The 19,049-nt window shown below is 44.0% G+C and overlaps 2 protein-coding genes across 9 annotated transcripts in view; one reads left to right on the top strand and one right to left on the bottom strand.

Moving 5' to 3' along the window:
- Nucleotides 1-2,943: 2,943 nt before the first annotated feature.
- On the bottom strand, nucleotides 2,944-6,943 carry inhbab (inhibin subunit beta Ab). Its single transcript, XM_026150907.2, has 2 exons — nucleotides 6,112-6,943; nucleotides 2,944-4,345 (listed from the first exon to the last, which is right to left on the bottom strand). The coding sequence occupies exons 1-2, from the start codon at nucleotides 6,509-6,511 to the stop codon at nucleotides 3,570-3,572; spliced, it is 1,176 nt and encodes a 391-aa protein (XP_026006692.2). The 5' UTR covers nucleotides 6,512-6,943; the 3' UTR covers nucleotides 2,944-3,569.
- Nucleotides 6,944-13,950: 7,007 nt separating this feature from the next.
- amph (amphiphysin) overlaps nucleotides 13,951-19,049 on the top strand; it is a 48,625-nt gene continuing 43,526 nt past the window's right edge. For 7 of the 8 annotated variants that reach the window (XM_026148850.2, XM_080292327.1, XM_026148849.2 and 4 more), the window contains exons 1-5: nucleotides 13,951-14,105; nucleotides 14,541-14,621; nucleotides 15,646-15,700; nucleotides 18,760-18,854; nucleotides 18,945-19,040. In XM_026148850.2, the coding sequence (XP_026004635.1) occupies nucleotides 14,037-14,105; nucleotides 14,541-14,621; nucleotides 15,646-15,700; nucleotides 18,760-18,854; nucleotides 18,945-19,040 (396 nt within the window). In that variant the 5' untranslated portion in view covers nucleotides 13,951-14,036. The remainder of the gene's footprint in view (nucleotides 14,106-14,540; nucleotides 14,622-15,645; nucleotides 15,701-18,759; nucleotides 18,855-18,944; nucleotides 19,041-19,049) is intronic. The other variant, XM_080292325.1, reaches the window with a different exon arrangement.

Genomic DNA, 19,049 nt, shown 5'->3' with positions numbered 1-19,049 from the left:
AATAATCAAAACAGCATGAACAAGAACCTGAACAGTAGGGAAAAAAACTCTGTGACCTGACGTGAAGACAAAGAACAAAGGAGACAGACGACTCAAATACACAGGAGGATAATGATGGAAGTGGAAACACCTGGGGAGACACAGCTGACACTAATGAACATGATGCCATAGGGGGACCAAAACTATACACACTGGACATGGAAACACCAGACTCTTCAAAATGAAACAGGAAACATGGAGCGACGTAAACATGACAGCACAAGCCGGACAATTAGCACATGGAACTGAGGAGAGACTAACGGACATGCATTACTGAAAGAAAAAACACTGAAGACAAGAAAAGACTCATACATCAGGACATGTGCTAGACTCAAGTACTCCCTCAACTTAACCTATTTCCAATATAACATAAGAAATCAAAAATACAAAATAAACTCAAACTGCTGGTGCACAGAGCCAGCGCCTGACAACGGGAAACTGAAAAGATAACACAGGAAGTACGAGAGACACACTGAGGCTCAGACTGACCACATACAGAGGGCACGAGCACAGATAGACATCAATAACACAGGAAACTAGACCCAAGATGACAAGGAAACAGAGGAGGAATGATAACAAACTAAGAATACAAATATTAAACAGGGATCACAACTATTGCATCGAAATCAGGGAAAGAATCGGAATCGAAACACCCTGAGTCACAGACAGAGTTTCAGTAGTTTACAGTGTAATTAATCAGATCTGCCATTCAGATATTCCAGAGTACATGTGGCCTTTAGCCTTTAATACTTGTAAAATACATTTACAGTGTGTATTATCGTAGGGTCTTTACCTTACAATAAGGCTCATCAAACACAGTGAGGCAACTGTCGTCATGATATAAATTCAATTCCTTTTTTCAGTTCAATAAAAATGAATTGAACTGATGCCCGATGTAGACCTGTGGAAACCAAACATGAATTCTCACTAACGTTATATATAATGTCATTAATTATAAACAAAACCTTCAGGAATGATTTCTGTTTTACAGGCAATACATCTATCTGTTATCTGTCCCGTCAACTCTTTCATACAGCACAGCTTAAGTAACCAAAGGGTATCCCACTCATTTCTAATGGTAATAATGTATTGTTTTATACAGAGGAAACATGCTACACATTTCACAAGAACACACATTTTAACCAAGTGTTAATAGAAATATAAAGGCTCAGAGCAGTGTTGACTCCTGTTTTTTTTTACAGTATATGTTCTGCCTGTTCATGATGGTTTGTGTTATTGGGGATCTAACCCGTCAGTTGTAAGGATCTCACTTTGTTTAGAACAAAGACAATGGACTGATGTTATTGGTGGTTTTCTCATGTAATTGCCATCTAAACCATATCTCTGTTTGTGTGAATTTAAACAATTTAAGCTAAAAGTTAAACTCTCACAAATTCCACAAGTTCAAACCTTCCAAATAGTACCTCTCTGAGCTGAAGCTGGTCATTGTCCAAAGAGTTTCATCAGTGCCCAGAGTGCTGATAAGCCTGATAACCTCAGTAACTGCTGGAGTCTCTCCCAGGATTCAATGGGTGAGGGTACTGGCCCTGTTTCCAGCCAATCACAGGCATCTTAGCTTAAATGTTTCTGCATTCTGTTTGGTTTTTTTCTGTACTTTTGTCTACAACCCTTTTTCTCAGCCTGCAGCTCTGTGGGCACGTTTGAAACTGACTCCTGATGTTGTGTTTCAGGCTCTTTTCATCAAGTGTTTCTGTGCTCCAGTACCCAGAATTCTTTGGGTTTGCCTCAACAGTCTTTGTGGTTCTTAAACCAACTTGTTAACTCAGCGATGAGTTTGTAGGTCAGTGAACAAACAGAGCGCCACCATGCCAGCTGGCTGCTCCGCTGCTTTCAGCCTGCGAAAGGTTTAACTTTACCACTGTCAACAGCCAATCAGGGGGCAGAACAGACAGAGGTGAACGTGAAGGAGCCTCTCAGTCTGCCAGCCATCGCTCCCATTTTTACCTGAAGACAAAGAGCTGGCTCTCAGATTTCTCCATCGCTCTGAATGGCTTTGTGAATGTGTGAAAACAGAGTTCAGCTCAGAGCTGAGGGGCTGGGTGTCTTTGAACACATGCGTCAGGAGTCCAGCCTGCATGTCCAGGCCAAGATACTGAACCCATCAGGGTGTCAGTGTGTTTGTGGATGTTTGAAAGGTGCTTGAGTATAGAAGAAAAGTATCTGTATGAATGAAGCTTAGAGGAAATGTGCTTAGAGGAGAAAAGAGCTATTTAAGAACAAGTCTGTTTACCATTTACAGCATGAATACCATCAGAGAGTAGCTGCCTGAAAGTTTCCCATAAGCACGTCTTCCTCTGAAAAGAGTTAGGGTTCGAGAATCAAATAAAGGCTGGTTGCAAAAAAAACCCCACTTTGAAACCTGAAAACCGAGCGGCTGGGTGCCAGCAATCACACCAAATCTGAAATAAAATGACTGATCTGCAGTAAATGAAATCACTTCCTGCTTTTCAGATCTTCATTTTGCTTTAGTTAGGATACACTTTAGTGATGTTTGAGCCAGCCCAAATCTGTGATATTAACTCATGATTGACCTTAATAAACCTTTTAAAACGGGTGGGGAACTCCAGGCCTCGAGGGCCGATGTCCTGCAGGTTCTAGATCTCACCCTGGGTCAACAGAGCTGAATTACATGATTAGTTCATTACCAGGCCTCTGGAGCACTTCAGGACATGTTGAGGAATCAGCTGACACATCTAAAATCTGCAGGACAGCGGCCCTCGAGGCCTGGAGTTCCCCACCCCTGTTTGAAAGAGTTCATAATGGCTGAGCTGTTCTCATATTTGCAGTGCAAGGTTTGTCCTGAGGGTGGCACGAACTCTCAGAGAGTCATTGAGATGCAAAGACTTGTGTTATTTAGAGTTTTCCAAAGACAGAGACAAAATGTGGATTGGTAGTCCGTTTAATGAGAAAACAATCAATGGAAATAAATTACAGAAACAACATATATTACAATTAAAGATTGATGTGAAGAGAAATGTCTTCAGTTTGTTTTTGTTTCAGCAGATTAAAGGTTTAATCTGACACAGGTGGATTTCAGCCGTTTGTCTCTCAGGAAAATAAACCAAACGTTTGTCTTTGGCTTTCATCTGAATCCAAACTGCGGCAATGCATCTAGAAATACCTATTACTGTGCAAATATCTACATTCAGTGTGTTTCATAACAATAACGAAAATAACGTTTGGCTTCAGCAACCAGATTAACTACTTTCAGCTGGAACATGCTAATAATGTGGAAATGTTCTCTGAGCAGCAGAAAACCAACACTGATGAAGCACACAGAGACATCCACGTTGCATAGTATCCTCAGCACATTCCAATGTGGAAAAGTCTCTCCCAGTATGAAACACAAAAATTCACTGAACACAGGAGACTGTCTTTCCTGGGAAAGAGCATATCAGATGTTTCTTCCTGCAGGTTGCAGGTTTCATAGAATATTTCTCAGAGGTTCTCTGACAGTTTCCAGAGTCTTTTCCACGTCTGGTAGAAGCAGCAGAGCAAAAGCCAGCTGTTCACGAGCAGCCGCACTCCTCCACGATCATATTCTGGATGTCCTTCTTGATAATCTTCTGCTCTTCGTTGTAGTAGAGCATTGACATTGCTCGCAGCCTCGTTGGCACGCAGCACGACTTGATGTTTTGAAATGGGCTGTAGCCTCTCATGCGATAATGGTTGATGACCGTTGAATGGAAAGACAGTGGTGAGCTTCCAATGCTTGCCATGTGGTTTGGACAGTCGCCTTCGCAGTAGTTGGCGTGGTAACCAGCCGGAGCGATGATCCAGTCACTCCAGCCGATGTCTTTAAAGTTCACGTAAAACTCTCGCTTGCAGCAGATGCGTATTTTCCCATCGCACTGCAGAGCTCGTTTAGCTCGGCGCTTAGCCACCTCCTCTTGAGCTCGAAGCGCCACCATGAGGAACGGCCGGTGTGACTGATCTCGTCCCGTGGCCGGTTCACCGTTTGCAGGCGTCAGGATGGGAGCGGCACCTGCTTCGAGACACAGAGGACAGGAAACCCGTAACCTAAGAGGACTGTTGCCGCCGTCCAGTAGATTCTGAACAGTGCGAGGAATGGCGAGGGTGTGCCAGCCACTACGACGGGTGTCCGCCATCTTCTCTGAAACACAGTCCTCGTCATCATCGTCACGATAAAGCCGCAGCATCACTTTGCTTCTCAGGCGGTTCATCTTTGACATTTTCAGGAAGATCCAAACGTTTGCCTGCTCCACCACAGACGAGCCACTGCCCTCCCTCGAAATGTCAAAGGTCACCGCGTTTGGCCCGTCGCCTGTGAAAGAGAATAGTTAGGACATTAGCGCTGTGTCCCATTTACTACACAGAGTCAGAAAATTTCAGTCTAAAACAGTGCGATCTCTGACCCTTGACAATGACAGAGGGGCGTTCAGAATTCAGTCTGATAGTCTTTGACCTTTGACCTCTCAGATTGTATTTTAAGTGGAAACTGGATGGGTTAATGTGGATTAGGGTTGGTGTGTCTGAGTTTGGGAAGATATCAAATGAAACGTGCTGAAGACGCCTTAGGAAAGACCAACTTCATCTGGCAGTTTGTTTTTCCCTGAAGGGAAGGGAACAAACGAGGAACTTGAAACCATGACCCTGCTGACGCCCCCAGATAGAAATTTTAATGAGTGAACAAAGTCGATGTTCTTAACAGTGAAAGCTTGAATGGAGCTTCAGCCTCTAAATATATTCAATATGAGGAAAGGCACTAAAAAAAGACCAGGCCTGATTTCAGGGAATGATGTTAATGATGTTAACAAGCCTGGTCATATAGGACACTAACCCCGCCCCCACCCACCCGACACCACCCCAACAAAAAAAAGGCCCGTCCTGTCTCAGCGCTTCCTTCTTTGTCTCCTGTTAGAGAATAATTAGTGAGGCCCAGATTTATCTGAATGAACAGATTATTTACGCGCTAAGATCACTTGGTATGCTCGCCCAAATTACTGTGCACTAATTTGGGCGAGCATCCTTTGAGGGGCCTTTTGATAGAGACAACTATTTATAGAACAAAGCAAAGCAGCAATGTAACGGGTCCGTATTCACAGGAGATTTTAAAGGCTTTGCAACCATCATCATCTTCAGTAAGTCACAGTGGATTGAGAGCAGGTTAATGACAAGCAGCAAAGGTTCTGCCAGCAAAGATCTACTGCTGTTCAGACCAATGTTTCCCTCATCTTTCATCTGTTGAGACTTTCTCCAGCTGTTGTTCTCAGTGAAAATACTCTGTGGATTTAAGATGTTCTCATATTGATTGTTACTCTGAGTCTTTGTGAGCCAAACCAGCAGATCATTCGAACATTCCTGTTTGAAGTAAAGTTTGTCCGCTAATTGGTCACCAGTCTGTCTGATGGACATCGTCAGTGACTGTTTGAACTTTGATGAGAAGTTGATTTGTTAGTTTACATTTTGGGGTTCAGAAATGAAAGAAACAAGGCTGTCGTTCCATCAGAGAACCCTTCCTTGTTTCTGTCAACAGAACAAACACGTTTATTTCACTCGGAGACAAACTGGAAGTTTCAGCACTGCAGTCAAACACATGAATGTGAGCTGAATGTTCTGACCTGAACATGAAAACCTGTGGCTGAAATCTGTAAACACACTTTGACCTCTTTGGATTATTGTGAATGAGCTAAAAGAGCAAACAGACAGTCTGACATCACTGACGGTCAGTGAACCTCTGAAGAGTCTGACTCTACAGACTCCACTGAGTCTGGATCTGCTGACGTTAATAACCGAACCCTAACCCAGCCAAGAGAAAATGTTCCCTACAGACACTCTTTAATCCATCCTGAATGTCAAAGGCTCATCGTGTCTTCAGTTCTTACATTAAAGGGTTTTTTTCTGCCAGACGCCTCCTCGCAGAATTAGCTTTAACCAGTCAGAGGGCTCAGTGGTGAGCCTGAAAACTTTCTACGGCTGTATTTAACCAGAGCTAATAACACTAATAACACTGACCCTGAACTCAGAAACTGGATGTGTTCTCTGTCAGGACAAGAAGATAAACCACGCCTGACGTGCCGTGGGACTCACCTGGCTCTCCAAAGGTGATTATTTCAGATGGCGGTTCGGGTGGTGCTGAATTGCCTGTGCCCTGGCCCTCCTCCTGGATCTCCACACTGCCGTCTTCAGCCACATGGGCCACGTGAAGTTTCTTGATGGCGTTGAGCAGAGCGGCACGAGGAACTGGCTGTGTCAGGTTGGGCCGGGCGCTCAGGTGCAGCATGTTGAGAATGTGACGCTTCACTGCCTCCACCATGTCACTCTGAGCTCCGGACGAAGACGAGTTCCTCCTCAGCTGAGGCAAAGAGCACGAAGGACAGTCAGAGGACACCGCTGAGTCCTGCAGCCGTGGTGCCGGAGAGATGGTCGGAGAGGCATCGATGAGAAGCCATGCTGAGATGGAAAAGACCACGGCAGAAAGAGAACACATAATGGTTGGCGGTCTGATGCAGAGTAAAAGACAGTAGAGTTTTTATTTGAAACAGGTTTGAGATTCTTCAGATGAAATCCTCTGAAATTCAAAAGACTTCAGGGCGGAAACTAGAAACTCTGACGTGAAGTTGCTGCAGGTCTGATGCGCTGTGAGGGATGTTCTGGTGTTGTTAGTCCTCCTGGTGCTGGCCCGGTGGTCCTGAACTGAACGAACAGTGTGCAGGGTCACTCTACTCTTCCTCTCTGCTCTGTTACAGTAATTATACCTCTCAGCCTGTTTAATCCCTCCCTCCATCCACAGAGGTATTTCCCTGTGAGTCACACACACACACACACACACACACACACACACACACACACACACACACACACACACACACACACACAGTGAGCAAAGTCTCTCAGAATACCTCAGGACTGTTTGTGGAGTTTCCTCCTGAATGAACGTCACGACATAAGAGGAGGAGGAAGGAGGAAAGAGGAGGTAGTGTCCCTGATTCATTCACCACACACACACACACACACACACACACACACACACACACACAGATGAGTCAGCGCAGCATCATCATCACCTCACGTGGAGGAGAGACTGTCGGTGTGAAATAAATTTTTAGAATGGAGAGAGTTTGTTCTAAAGACCAGTCCTGCACAGAGCAGATGGAGCGTGCTCAAAACAGACTACCACACACGCACACACAGTGACATCAGCACGCCCTCTGCTGGTGGGAGTCAGGACCTACAGCGTCCTCTTCACCTGAGAGGGACCCTCTGAGTCAGTGGCTCCTATAAGTTAACACAGGTCTGTCAGCTCTGCGGCAGGAAGGAGAAACATCGGGAATATCCATGTGCGGATGTCAGTGAACTGACCGCAGATGTCTGACCTGAACGGCTGTAAAGCCTACAAATGTGACGCCGTCATAACACAGGTCAAGCGTCAGCTGAAAATGTCACACAGTCACTCGTTTGTTTGATCAATTCAAGATGTCAACTGGCAAGAAGTGCTTTTTTTTGACAAAATTCAAGTGGATGTGAATTTTTGATTGATCTCACTTTTAAATGACGTAATGCTGTTACGTCATTTAAAGCAGAAGCTGTTTGAAGCATCCTGTATAAAGATGAGATCAGCAGATGATTGGACTAAAGCAGGGTTGGGGAACTCCAGGCCTCGAGGGCCGGTGTCCTGCAGGTTCTAGATCTGACCCTGGGTCAACACACCTGAATCACATGAGTAGTTCAACACTAGGCCTCTGGAGAACTTCAAGAGGAGGTCATTTAACTGTTTAAATCAGCTGTGTTGGATCATGGACACATGTAAAACCTGCAGGACACCGGCCCTTGAGGCCTGGAGTTCCCCACCCCCTGGACTAGAGCAATGATGTCAGTGCTGAGACTGACAGTGCGGAAAAGCGATGAAAAAGAACAGAAGCAGCAGTTGAGCGATTACAGATTATTAAACTTACACATAAGCTTCATTTCACTTGCTGGCCCACGTCCTCATTTTAGGTTTGACAGTGTTTTAGTCGATAAAGGTGAATGGCTTGAACATGAATTGAGCTGCGGTTTGGGGAAGGCCTTGATGGGGACTGGCGCCGGCTCCCGGGCCTGGCAGTTCCCCATGCACTAAATAGAAGAGAAGAAGTTAAAGAAAAGGGAAGGGAGGGTGGGGCACATAGACGAGAACGAAAAGCATGTAGAACTGAGGTAACATACAGTGGGGCAAAAAAGTATTTAGTCAGCCACCGATTGTGCAAGTTCCCCCACCTAAAATGATGACAGAGGTCAGTAATTTGCACCAGAGGTACACTTCAACTGTGAGAGACAGAATGTGAAAAAAAAAATCCATGAATCCACATGGTAGGATTTGTAAAGAATTTATTGGTAAATCAGGGTGGAAAATAAGTATTTGGTCAATAACAAAAATACAACTCAATACTTTGTAACATAACCTTTGTTGGCAATAACAGAGGTCAAACGTTTACTATAGGTCTTTACCAGGTTTGCACACACAGTAGCTGGTATTTTGGCCCATTCCTCCATGCAGATCTTCTCGAGAGCAGTGATGTTTTGGGGCTGTCGCCGAGCAACACGGACTTTCAACTCCCGCCACAGATTTTCTATGGGGTTGAGGTCTGGAGACTGGCTAGGCCACTCCAGGACTTTCAAATGCTTCTTACGGAGCCACTCCTTTGTTGCCCGGGCGGTGTGTTTTGGATCATTGTCATGTTGGAAGACCCAGCCTCGTTTCATCTTCAAAGTTCTCACTGATGGAAGGAGGTTTTGGCTCAAAATCTCACGATATATGGCCCCATTCATTCTGTCCTTAACACGGATCAGTCGTCCTGTCCCCTTGGCAGAAAAACAGCCCCATAGCATGATGTTTCCACCCCCATGCTTCACAGTAGGTATGGTGTTCTTGGGATGCAACTCAGTATTCTTCGTCCTCCAAACACGACGAGTTGAGTTTATACCAAAAAGTTCTACTTTGGTTTCATCTGACCACATGACATTCTCCCAATCCTCTGCTGTATCATCCATGTGCTCTCTGGCAAACTTCAGACGGGCCTGGACATGCACTGGCTTCAGCAGCGGAACACGTCTGGCACTGCGGGATTTGATTCCCTGCCGTTGTAGTGTGTTACTGATGGTGACCTTTGTTACTTTGGTCCCAGCTCTCTGCAGGTCATTCACCAGGTCCCCCCGTGTGGTTCTGGGATCTTTGCTCACCGTTCTCATGATCATTTTGACCCCACGGGATGAGATCTTGCGTGGAGCCCCAGATCAAGGGAGATTATCAGTGGTCTTGTATGTCTTCCATTTTCTGATGATTGCTCCCACAGTTGATTTTTTCACACCAAGCTGCTTGCCTATTGTAGATTCACTCTTCCCAGTCTGGTGCAGGTCTACAATACTTTTCCTGGTGTCCTTCGAAAGCTCTTTGGTCTTGGCCATGGCGGAGTTTGGAGTCTGACTGTTTGAGGCTGTGGACAGGTGTCTTTTATACAGATGATGAGTTCAAACAGGTGCCATTCATACAGGTAACGAGTGGGGGACAGAAAAGCTTCTTACAGAAGACGTTACAGGTCTGTGAGAGCCAGAGATTTTCCTTGTTTGAGGTGACCAAATACTTATTTTCCACCCTGATTTACGAATAAATTCTTTACAAATCCTACCATGTGGATTCATGGATTTTTTTTTCACATTCTGTCTTTCACAGTTGAAGTGTACCTCTGGTGCAAATTACTGACCTCTGTCATCATTTTAAGTGGGGGAACTTGCACAATCAGTGGCTGACTAAATACTTTTTTGCCCCACTGTATATAGATAACAACTGGAAGGAGCGTGTTTGGAGATGTGGTCCCGCTCCAGAAATTCAGATACTTTATCTCCAGTTCAACATGGCTGTTGAGTGACTGGCAGAGTCATCAGCTGCACACCTGCAGAAACATTAGGACCCGCACGGCACAGAAAATAAATCTTACTGGACAGAAATGATCATGTGACTTCTTTGTAAGTGACTCATTTCCCCACTGACACTCTACATCTGAACTTCAGGTTTCCCCCACCAGACACACTGACCTGTGGAAAACAGCACTCAGGAGGTAGTGGGGTTTTGTGGTGTTTGGAAGGTTGGTGGTTAGAATCCAATCTGCATGTTGAAAGTGGTCAAAGTGCCCCAGGTGCACCCATCGAATTTACACGTCTGCATGAAAACTGAATGAGGGTAAATGTGCGAATACAGACTGCAGGGTTTAACATGCTGTGAGTGTTCACTGTGGAGAAGCGCAACATGAAACCCACTGATGTCTGAACACGGTTGGCGTGGAACAAATAATTAGCAGCTAACTAACCCTATGAACTACATAACTGTACTCAGTATTCTTACAGTGTCACAACAAATGTAACCTTTATAAGACAGAACTGAAGAGAAGGGGCTCTGAAACAGAGCCTGATGATCAAGAGTAAATTTAAATAATGTTCTAAGCTGGAAACGATCTTTTACTTCAACAACACACAAACAGAACCGCGACAAAAGCAAGACTCATGGAAACAATCCGGTCATTAAGTCTGATGTCATCAGCCGTGCCTGAGCCCAAACTCCGCTGCAGGTCAAATGAACACTGCAGCATCACTGAGAGTTAAAAGCTGTCTAAATTTTTCATCTTTAATAAAACGATCAGCGTTGCTGCTTTACCAGGTGTAACAATTAAGTTTAACATCCAGGCTTCCATGAAAATAAAAATTATTAAATTTAACAGAGTTAGAAGTTAGCAGGAAGTTAGCTCGCTAGCTTCCATCTAAACATGATATAGCATGTTCTGACTGAGAGATTTATGAAACAATTCAAACGTACAGCTCTGCTATCACGTCCAACATAAATGAAGACAGAAAACTAAACGGCAGTGACGTTTGTAGGGTTACTGAAGTTGGGCTAGCTGGTATATAATGATGTGCTACGTGATCGCTAGCGACACAGCTATGTTAGCATAACATTAGCACAGTGAAGCTGGAGGATGAACGCTAACTTTTTTCCACTCGATAAAAGTTAACGTGAGGGTTCAGAATAGTTAGGGACAAATGCAATAGCATGGCAGGATGCTGTAAACGGACCAAACTTCAGTCAGGAGAACAACCGAGATAATCCATCCACAATACGAGGTTAGTCATTAATATACTGCTGCATGGGCTGTAGTTACATCGGAAGGTTTTAAAAACTGAGCTTTAAAATGAACAGTGGTAATAAAAACTGAGAAAAGCTGACAGTGATCACTGACTGTTTTTAGGGGCTTGTTGAGATTAAATAGAACAAGATACAAAACATTAAAACATGTTAAAAACACAAAAGCCTTATTAAGCGTAGAGTAGTTTTGGCCCGGAAGCAGGATTCATCTCGTCATCACTTAAAGACAAGATAGTCTTCTCCAGCATGTAGTTTGAGGCTCTGCTGCCCTCTGCTGGTTTTTTCTGGACATTAAATTCAATCAGTTCAGCTTTAGTAATACAGCACCAAGCGATAATCAATCGATAGGGGCCTCAAGGTGCTTCATGCTGCCCTGACAGGTGTTACAGGCCTGGACAGGGGCAGACATTGTTGGCGACACATTGACAAACTGGTCTATAAAGCAGCGGCCCCCAACTCCCAGGCCACGGACTGGTACTGGTCTGTGAGTCGTTTGGTACCGGGCCTCAAGAGTTGAGGCTCGGGTGTGAAATGTATGGTTTTCGGGGTTTTATCGTTAACTCGGCTTCCCTGGGTCTTTTCCCGTGTGTTATGAATAAATTTTCTAAACAATTTAGTGAACTTTATATTTCTTTTGTAGTTGTGTGTCTTTACTTGAAATAAATATTTACGCGTTACCATAGCAACCAGAGAGCATTAAGGGGCAGAGAGGAGGATGTTACTCTCAATGTTTTTTCAGGAGCACGCTGCTAATAAAGTAAAACATTTACACAGTGAATTCACATTTATTATTATATTTACAAAATACCACAGTTTTTGTTTTGGTCGTATCATTTTATTTTGTTGTATTTATCTCCCACACCTTAAAGGCTGGTCCATGAAAATATTGTCTGAATATTAAACCAGTCTGTGGCGCAAAAAAAGGGTTGGGGACCGCTGCTCTTAAACACAAGCCAGAAAACAAAGTGAGGCAGAAATGATGTCAGCGGGATCACAGACATTTACCTCAAAGAGATCAAAGTCAGCAAATACAGGTATACATTTCCCAGGATGCTGTCTTTTTTTGACTTATTAAATCAAAAAATCTATCTAAATTGTGGTAGACCATTGTTTCATCTGCCTCCACAATAGCATCTCTCACCTTTTCAACAAAATCCAATGTGCTCTGGATGTTCAGGTGTTCAGAGCTGCCTACCAACGGGCTGAGGATCGAAGCCAGAAGGAAGAACTCCCTTTAAACACAAAGTGGCCCATACCTGCTTCATACCCTGGAGGACGGGGCTGTGGCTCCCCACACTCCCTAGCAGATCGTTACATGGAGAAACCTTTGGAATACAAGCATGCTGATCCACACAGGTATGCACACAGGTGTACACACGGGTATTCACAGACGCGGACTACAGCTTTCTTGGCTGCTGCCTCAAAGCACATTGTGCGCTGTCTATCTTGCGTGCTGCACAATATCATTTATTATTTAGTATCTACTGATATCTACTGCTAGCTAGTTTATTGTGATGGTGCTGTTTTTTTTATTATGTTGCTCTTTGTTGTTTGCTTTCTCTTCTGTTTTTTTTCTCCATACAGGTGACCCAGGTGTTTTGTTTGTTTGTTTGTTTTTTTCCTTTCTTCCCCCCCCTTCTCACCGTCTCTTCTCCCCTCTGTTTTTCTTTCTCTCCCTCTCTTTCTTTCATTCTTTCTCCCTGTCCTATCCCCCAGTCATGTCTGTCTCGTTTGTAGCAACTGAAAATAAAATAAATTCATAATTATAATAAAGGTCAATCAAATGGACCAATATGGCAAGGCCATGATGATCCACTTGGTAAAATAAATCCGCTTGGCATCTTTCTTGGCCTTAAGACAACAATTCTGATGGCTAAAGATCCAAACGGGACACAAACCCCCCCCCCCCAAAAAAAACAAAAACCACAAAGTGGCCCCACACAGGTTAGGGTTTGAGTGCCACTCAGATGTAATTATACACACAAACACACACACAGGGGATTGAATAAAATAAAATAAAATATTCATTAAAGGTGTTTTTTAGCTTTGATTATTCTATTAACTTTGTGGTGAACATTGTGTGTGTGTGTGTGTGTGTGTGTGTGCGTGTGTGTGTGTGTGTGGGGGGGGGGGGGGGGGTCAAGATCTCTGTCTAAATAAATAATTAATGTGGGTAAATACCCAGATGACGAAACATGCAACTATTTTCCTGGTAATAACTGAAATGAGTAAAGAAAATCAACAGCCTATTTATGCAAGATCATTCATAATTTTATTGTGGGGGTTATATTGGCTGGGTCGGATTATTGGGGGCTCATAACCCACCTGGAAATTATGCCCCTGGATCACTCTGCTGCTACACAACCAATCACTCCTTATTGATTATTGATCAGAGATCATGACCCATTAGTCCAGACCTGGTTGTTAGGGTTAGCTGTCACACCTGTCACAGCTGAAGGAGCTTCTATGCGAGGGTCAGGAGTTTAGCCCATATGCGCTGTCAGGCCTTAACGTTTGTTCACCTAGAAAAAGAACGTTTTGTTGCTTAATGACGTCAGGACAGGCTTTAGATCACTTCCTGTTTACTGTAGATTTGAGTTAAAACCTGAAATAGCTCGTGAGTAAGCTGCTCCACCTGCAGATTAACCCGTGACAGTCTGAAAGCTTCGCGGACACACACACACACACACACACACACACACACACACACACACACACACACACACACACACACCGTCCAATCAGAGGAGCAAAGAGTCCTCGGCCCCGCCCCACTACACTTACACACCCCTCCCCCTCCCGTGTCTCCGGTAATCCTCCGCTCTCTCTCGGTGCGGTCGTCATGGCGGAAATTAAAACGGGAATCTTCGCTAAGAACGTGCAGAAGCGCCTGAACCGAGCCCAGGAGAAGGTGAGAGGGGGAGGAGAGGAGGAGCAGGTGATGGAGGTGACGCGGAGGGCGGATGGAGAAGCGGTGCTGGAGGCTGCAGGAGGCCCGGTCACCGCCGCTCTCTAATCCGATCGCTCACACATGAGGATCGATGTATTACTGATCATCCGCTATTGAGCCGCTCGGAGGTCACGTGATTAGCTACGGGCTGAGGAGAAAAATCATCAGAAACGGAGAAATCATCAAAAACAAATAGAGCACGTTCTGATTGGCTGAAGCAGATCGTGATGTCACGTGTGCGGTAAAACGCGTCACACACGTTTTCCTCTTGTAAATTAAAGACGTTAGTGACGTATTTCCCAGGTCCAAGGTCGACAATGTTGTCCACGACGTGATGACGTCATTGTGCTACCTTAGTTTTGTTTATCAGGCGCTTTGATGTGATTTCTCTTTCAGGTTCTGCAGAAGTTGGGAAAAGCAGACGAGACCAAAGATGAGCAGTTTGAACAGGTGGTCATCAACTTCCGGAGGCAGGAGGTAAGACGATACCTGGGATAACTAAGTGAAGTGCTTTACAAATACAGGCCATTTACCAGGTCAACTTGGCTTAGTTTACTTACAGATTTTATACAGAGCTGGAAGGTCGAAGACTTCAATGCTCTGCTCTGGATGTACAGCTCTCACTGACACTTGAAGACAAAGGCTGGATAATTACTGACAAATTGGTTAATAAGCTGAACTTGACTGTCTCCATATTTGACCTCATTATAAACCACTGCTGGTGGGAGCAGGTGTCACAGTCAGACAGTGTATATGTAAAAACACCAATGTTTGATCACTGTTTAATCAGCATTCACATTAATTTCAAAAATTCAAAGACTTTCAATTTTATACAGATGTAAATGTGTAACATAAGAGTTGCTTTCAAAATAAAAGCAACAAAATTACATTGTGATTTTCTGGTAAACGGTAAGCCATTCTCTGATGGGGAGAAACTGCATGATATATGCTTTAACAAATTTCCCTTTGACCTGAAAGGGGCCAGGCAGCCATGTGACCAGGTGTTTTTAATGCCCAGGCGTGCTGTAGATGAGATCTCAGCCATTCTAACAGATCTGCAGTGGCCTTATTTTCCAGAGATCTGATTCGTTAGTTGGCAGTTAACAGAATATGTGAGGCGAGTACAGCACCACTTACCATGGCAATGTAACCTGGTAAGACGTAAACACTCTGTGTAACCTTGAAAACACAGAGTTAAACTTTAAGTTACCTGGATTCCAAATCCTGTGTCGTAGAGAGCTCAGTTCATGCCTTTAGTGTGAAAAACCTCAGTTTATGTTTGATTTGATTGATATTGTGCATAATCACAACAACGGTTGCCTCAAGGCACTTTATATTGTAAGATAAAGACCCTATAATATAAAGAGAAAACTCAGACAAGAAACTGGTGACAGTGGGAACGAAAAACTCCCTTTGAACAGGAGGAAACCTCTGCAAAATGTGGAAACCAAATTCCTCCAGTGTAAAATAACTGATATCACGTTTGTGTGTGCTTTGGCAGACTGAAGGTTCTCGGCTGCAGAGGGAGATGAAGGCCTACATGTCTGCCATTAAAGGTCTGTATGGTTCATTATCTACGTGATACAAACCTCAAATGAAAGAAACGTCTTCAGTGACACTTTGCATGATTCACAGTTTATAATGATCTTTCATTATCTAATGCTGCAACCTACTTGGAAAGTCAGAGCAGCCACAGAAGTAAACAGTCCAAGATGGCGGCAGTCAACTTTGAATCTGTACTGCCACTGTGGTGTATTTGTGACTCACTAAATAAGACATAGAGAGTACTGACCAGGCTCTATCCATGAATGTGCTGCAGGGGAGTTTTTAAGTACAAAAAATATTATTATGCTGTATTGTCAGTAATAACTGAAGGACTCTATCTTGCTAAGAACCAAAACAAATCCTGTTTTGTTTTCTCACATTGCAAACTTTCTTACTGAAACATATGAACTCAGGAGTGATGCCACTGCTGAATTACGAGGTACCTGGAATGTGGCATCAGTTCATCCTCTGTCTTAAAAAAGCTTTTTTAGTTTCTTCCCCTTCAAGACTACTTTGTTATGATTGGCTGCCCCTCACTAGGATTCTATTCAATATTCAATTCAACTCATCCATCCATCCATCCATCCATCCATCTTCATCCGCTTTATCCGAGACCGGGTCGCGGGGGCAGCAGCCTAAGCAAAGAGGCCCAGACCTCTCTCTCCCCAGCCACCTCCTCCAGCTTATCCAGGGGAACACCAAGGCGTTCCCAGGCCAGCCGAGAGATATAATCTCTCCAGCGTGTCCTGGGTCTGCCCCGGGGCCTCCTCCCGGTGGGACATGCCTGGAACACCTCACCCAGGAGGCGCCCAGTTCAGTTTTATTTATACAGCACCAAATCACAACAACAGTCGCTTTAGGGTGCTTTATAACTAGGGCTGGGTATCGTCACTGATTTCTAGAATTGATTTGATTCCGATTCACAAGGTCCTGAATCGATTCGATCCACGATTCGATTCAATTCGATTTGAATCTGGGAAATTTTGCCTCAGACAGCCAGAAATATTATAATTCAGATCAGTACATTTACATATTTTTGTATCTATAAAAAGGAAGCTGACACTTGCGAGACTTTATCACAGGTGTGAGCATCACAGCAGAGGCCTTTGTGTCAAAGCAGCTGAAGATAAAACACAGAAAACATGGAGGTGATTTTCCTGGCCTGAGATTTTATAAAAATATTCTGCAGTAGATCAAAAACGAAAGAAAATCATTAATCAACTTATGAACATCACCTCTGAAGTTACAGCGGTTTTATTAGAGACACAGCTGAGCGTTTTGCATTTTGCATAATTTTAAAAAGTTTAAATTTGTTCAGAAGCCTGTTGAACGGCAGAAATTAGGTTTTCTTTTTGGAAGTAAGTAAAAGGAAAAAAAAAACAGCGGCCGACAGCGCTGTAAACAACGGTAGACGGTGTGTAACAAGCAAGCGAATAATGCAGAAAACAGATTTCAGGGATAGACGGGAAACTGTTCTTGAAGTATACAGAGAGAGAGAGAGAGAGAGAGAGCTGTGCATGAAGTGTGATTTTATTGTGGTGGAAGCAAAACAGCAAAAGTCAGAGGGAGTCCATGACGATGTTTATGTGAAGCGTAGTTTGGATCTTCTTTTGCTGCTGGTTCAGTCAATATTGTCTGGAGAGAGATCAAACTAACAGCTTTAGAATCAGCGCAAAAAGGGCGTAAACACAAAGCGCGGACCCGCCGACACATCAGAATCAGCGAGCTGTTGGCTTTCAGCCCCGACCGTGTCCGTGCCGTCAGGTAAGAAAGGCGACATCTCACTGATTCTGATCCGCAGGTCCGCGCTTTGTGTTTACGTCTTTGTGCAGAATCCGTGTTCCTGCTCTCATTTACTGTTTTAAATGTTTGGTGGTTGTTGAAATTTTGTGACGTTCTACCTGAGATTCTGGAATTTTGGGCAAAATACATTTATATAAAAAAATCGATTCAGGATTTTAATGAATCGATATTACATTATCCAAGCCAGCATCCAGTTTAATCGATGAATCGATTATTAAAACCCACCCCTATTTATAACGCCTATGAGCAAGCACTTTGGTGACAGTGGGAAGGAAAAACTCCCTTTTAACAGGAAGAAACCTCCAGCAGAACCAGGCTCAGGGAGGGGCGGGGCCATCTGCTGTGACAGGTTGGGGTGAGAGAAGGAAGACAGGATAAAGACATGCTGTGGAAGAGAGACAGAGGTTAATAACAGATATGATTCAATGCAGAGAGGTCTGTTAATACATAGTGAGTGAGAAAGGTGACTGGAAAGGAAAAACTCAATGCATCATGGGAATCCCCGGCAGCCTACGTCTATTGCAGCATAACTAAGGGAGGATCCAGGGTCACCTGGTCCAGCCCTAACTATATGCTTTAGCAAAAAGGAAAGTTTGAAGCCTAATCTTGAAAGTAGAGATAGTGTCTGTCTCCTGAATCCAAACTGGAAGCTGGTTCCACAGAAGAGGGGCCTGAAAACTGAAGGCTCTGCCTCCCATTCTACTTTTAAATACTCTAGGAACAACAAGTAGGCCTGCAGAGCGAGAGCGAAGTGCTCTAATAGGGTGATATGGTACTACAAGGTCATTAAGATAAGATGGGGCCTGATTATTTGAGACCTTGTATGTGAGGAGCAGGATTTTGAATTCAATTCAGGATTTAACAGGAAGCCAAAACAGGAGAAATCTGCTCTCTCTTTCTAGTCCCTGTCAGGACTCTTGCTGCAGCATTTTGGATTAACTGAAGGCTTTTCAGGGAGTTTTTAGGACTTCCTGATAATAATGAATTACAGTCGTCCAGCCTGGAAGTAATAATTGGTGACTGTTATGATTTGGTGCTGTATAATTAAAATGGAACTGAATTAAATTGAACTACAACTCCTGAGTAAACTAACATAGCCTCACAGAAAAGGTTTCAGTTAGATGGCGCAGGTGGGCAGAGCTCTGACCTCACTATTTAAAATTTCTGGACAGGACGATAGAGAAAAGCTTATCTTCTTTACGCAGTGAGTAGCAAAGTTAAATGTTGCCATTGTGACCACCAGCTGAAATTGTACTGTCATTGGCAGGGATGCAGCAAGCATCCATCAACCTGACTCAGTCTCTGCACGAAGTCTATGAACCCGACTGGCATGGAAAGGATGACGTCCTGACCATCGGGAAGGTCAGAGTCATAAAAACATCCCAGAGTACAGAAGAACACCAAAATCCACCTGAAATATGTACCATAAACCTAGGTTTCTATTTTCTGCAGGACTGTGATGCATTGTGGGAAGACTTCCACAACAAGCTGGTGGACTCGACACTGCTAAATCTGGATGCATACCTGCAGCAGTTTCCAGATCTCAAGGCAATCAAC

This window comes from Astatotilapia calliptera, chromosome 18, assembly GCF_964374335.1.
Source record: "Astatotilapia calliptera chromosome 18, fAstCal68.1, whole genome shotgun sequence".
Classification (NCBI taxonomy): Eukaryota; Metazoa; Chordata; class Actinopteri; order Cichliformes; family Cichlidae; genus Astatotilapia; species Astatotilapia calliptera.
The sequence above is the reverse complement of the archived record's forward strand: the minus strand, read 5'-3'. Positions and strand labels throughout refer to the sequence as shown.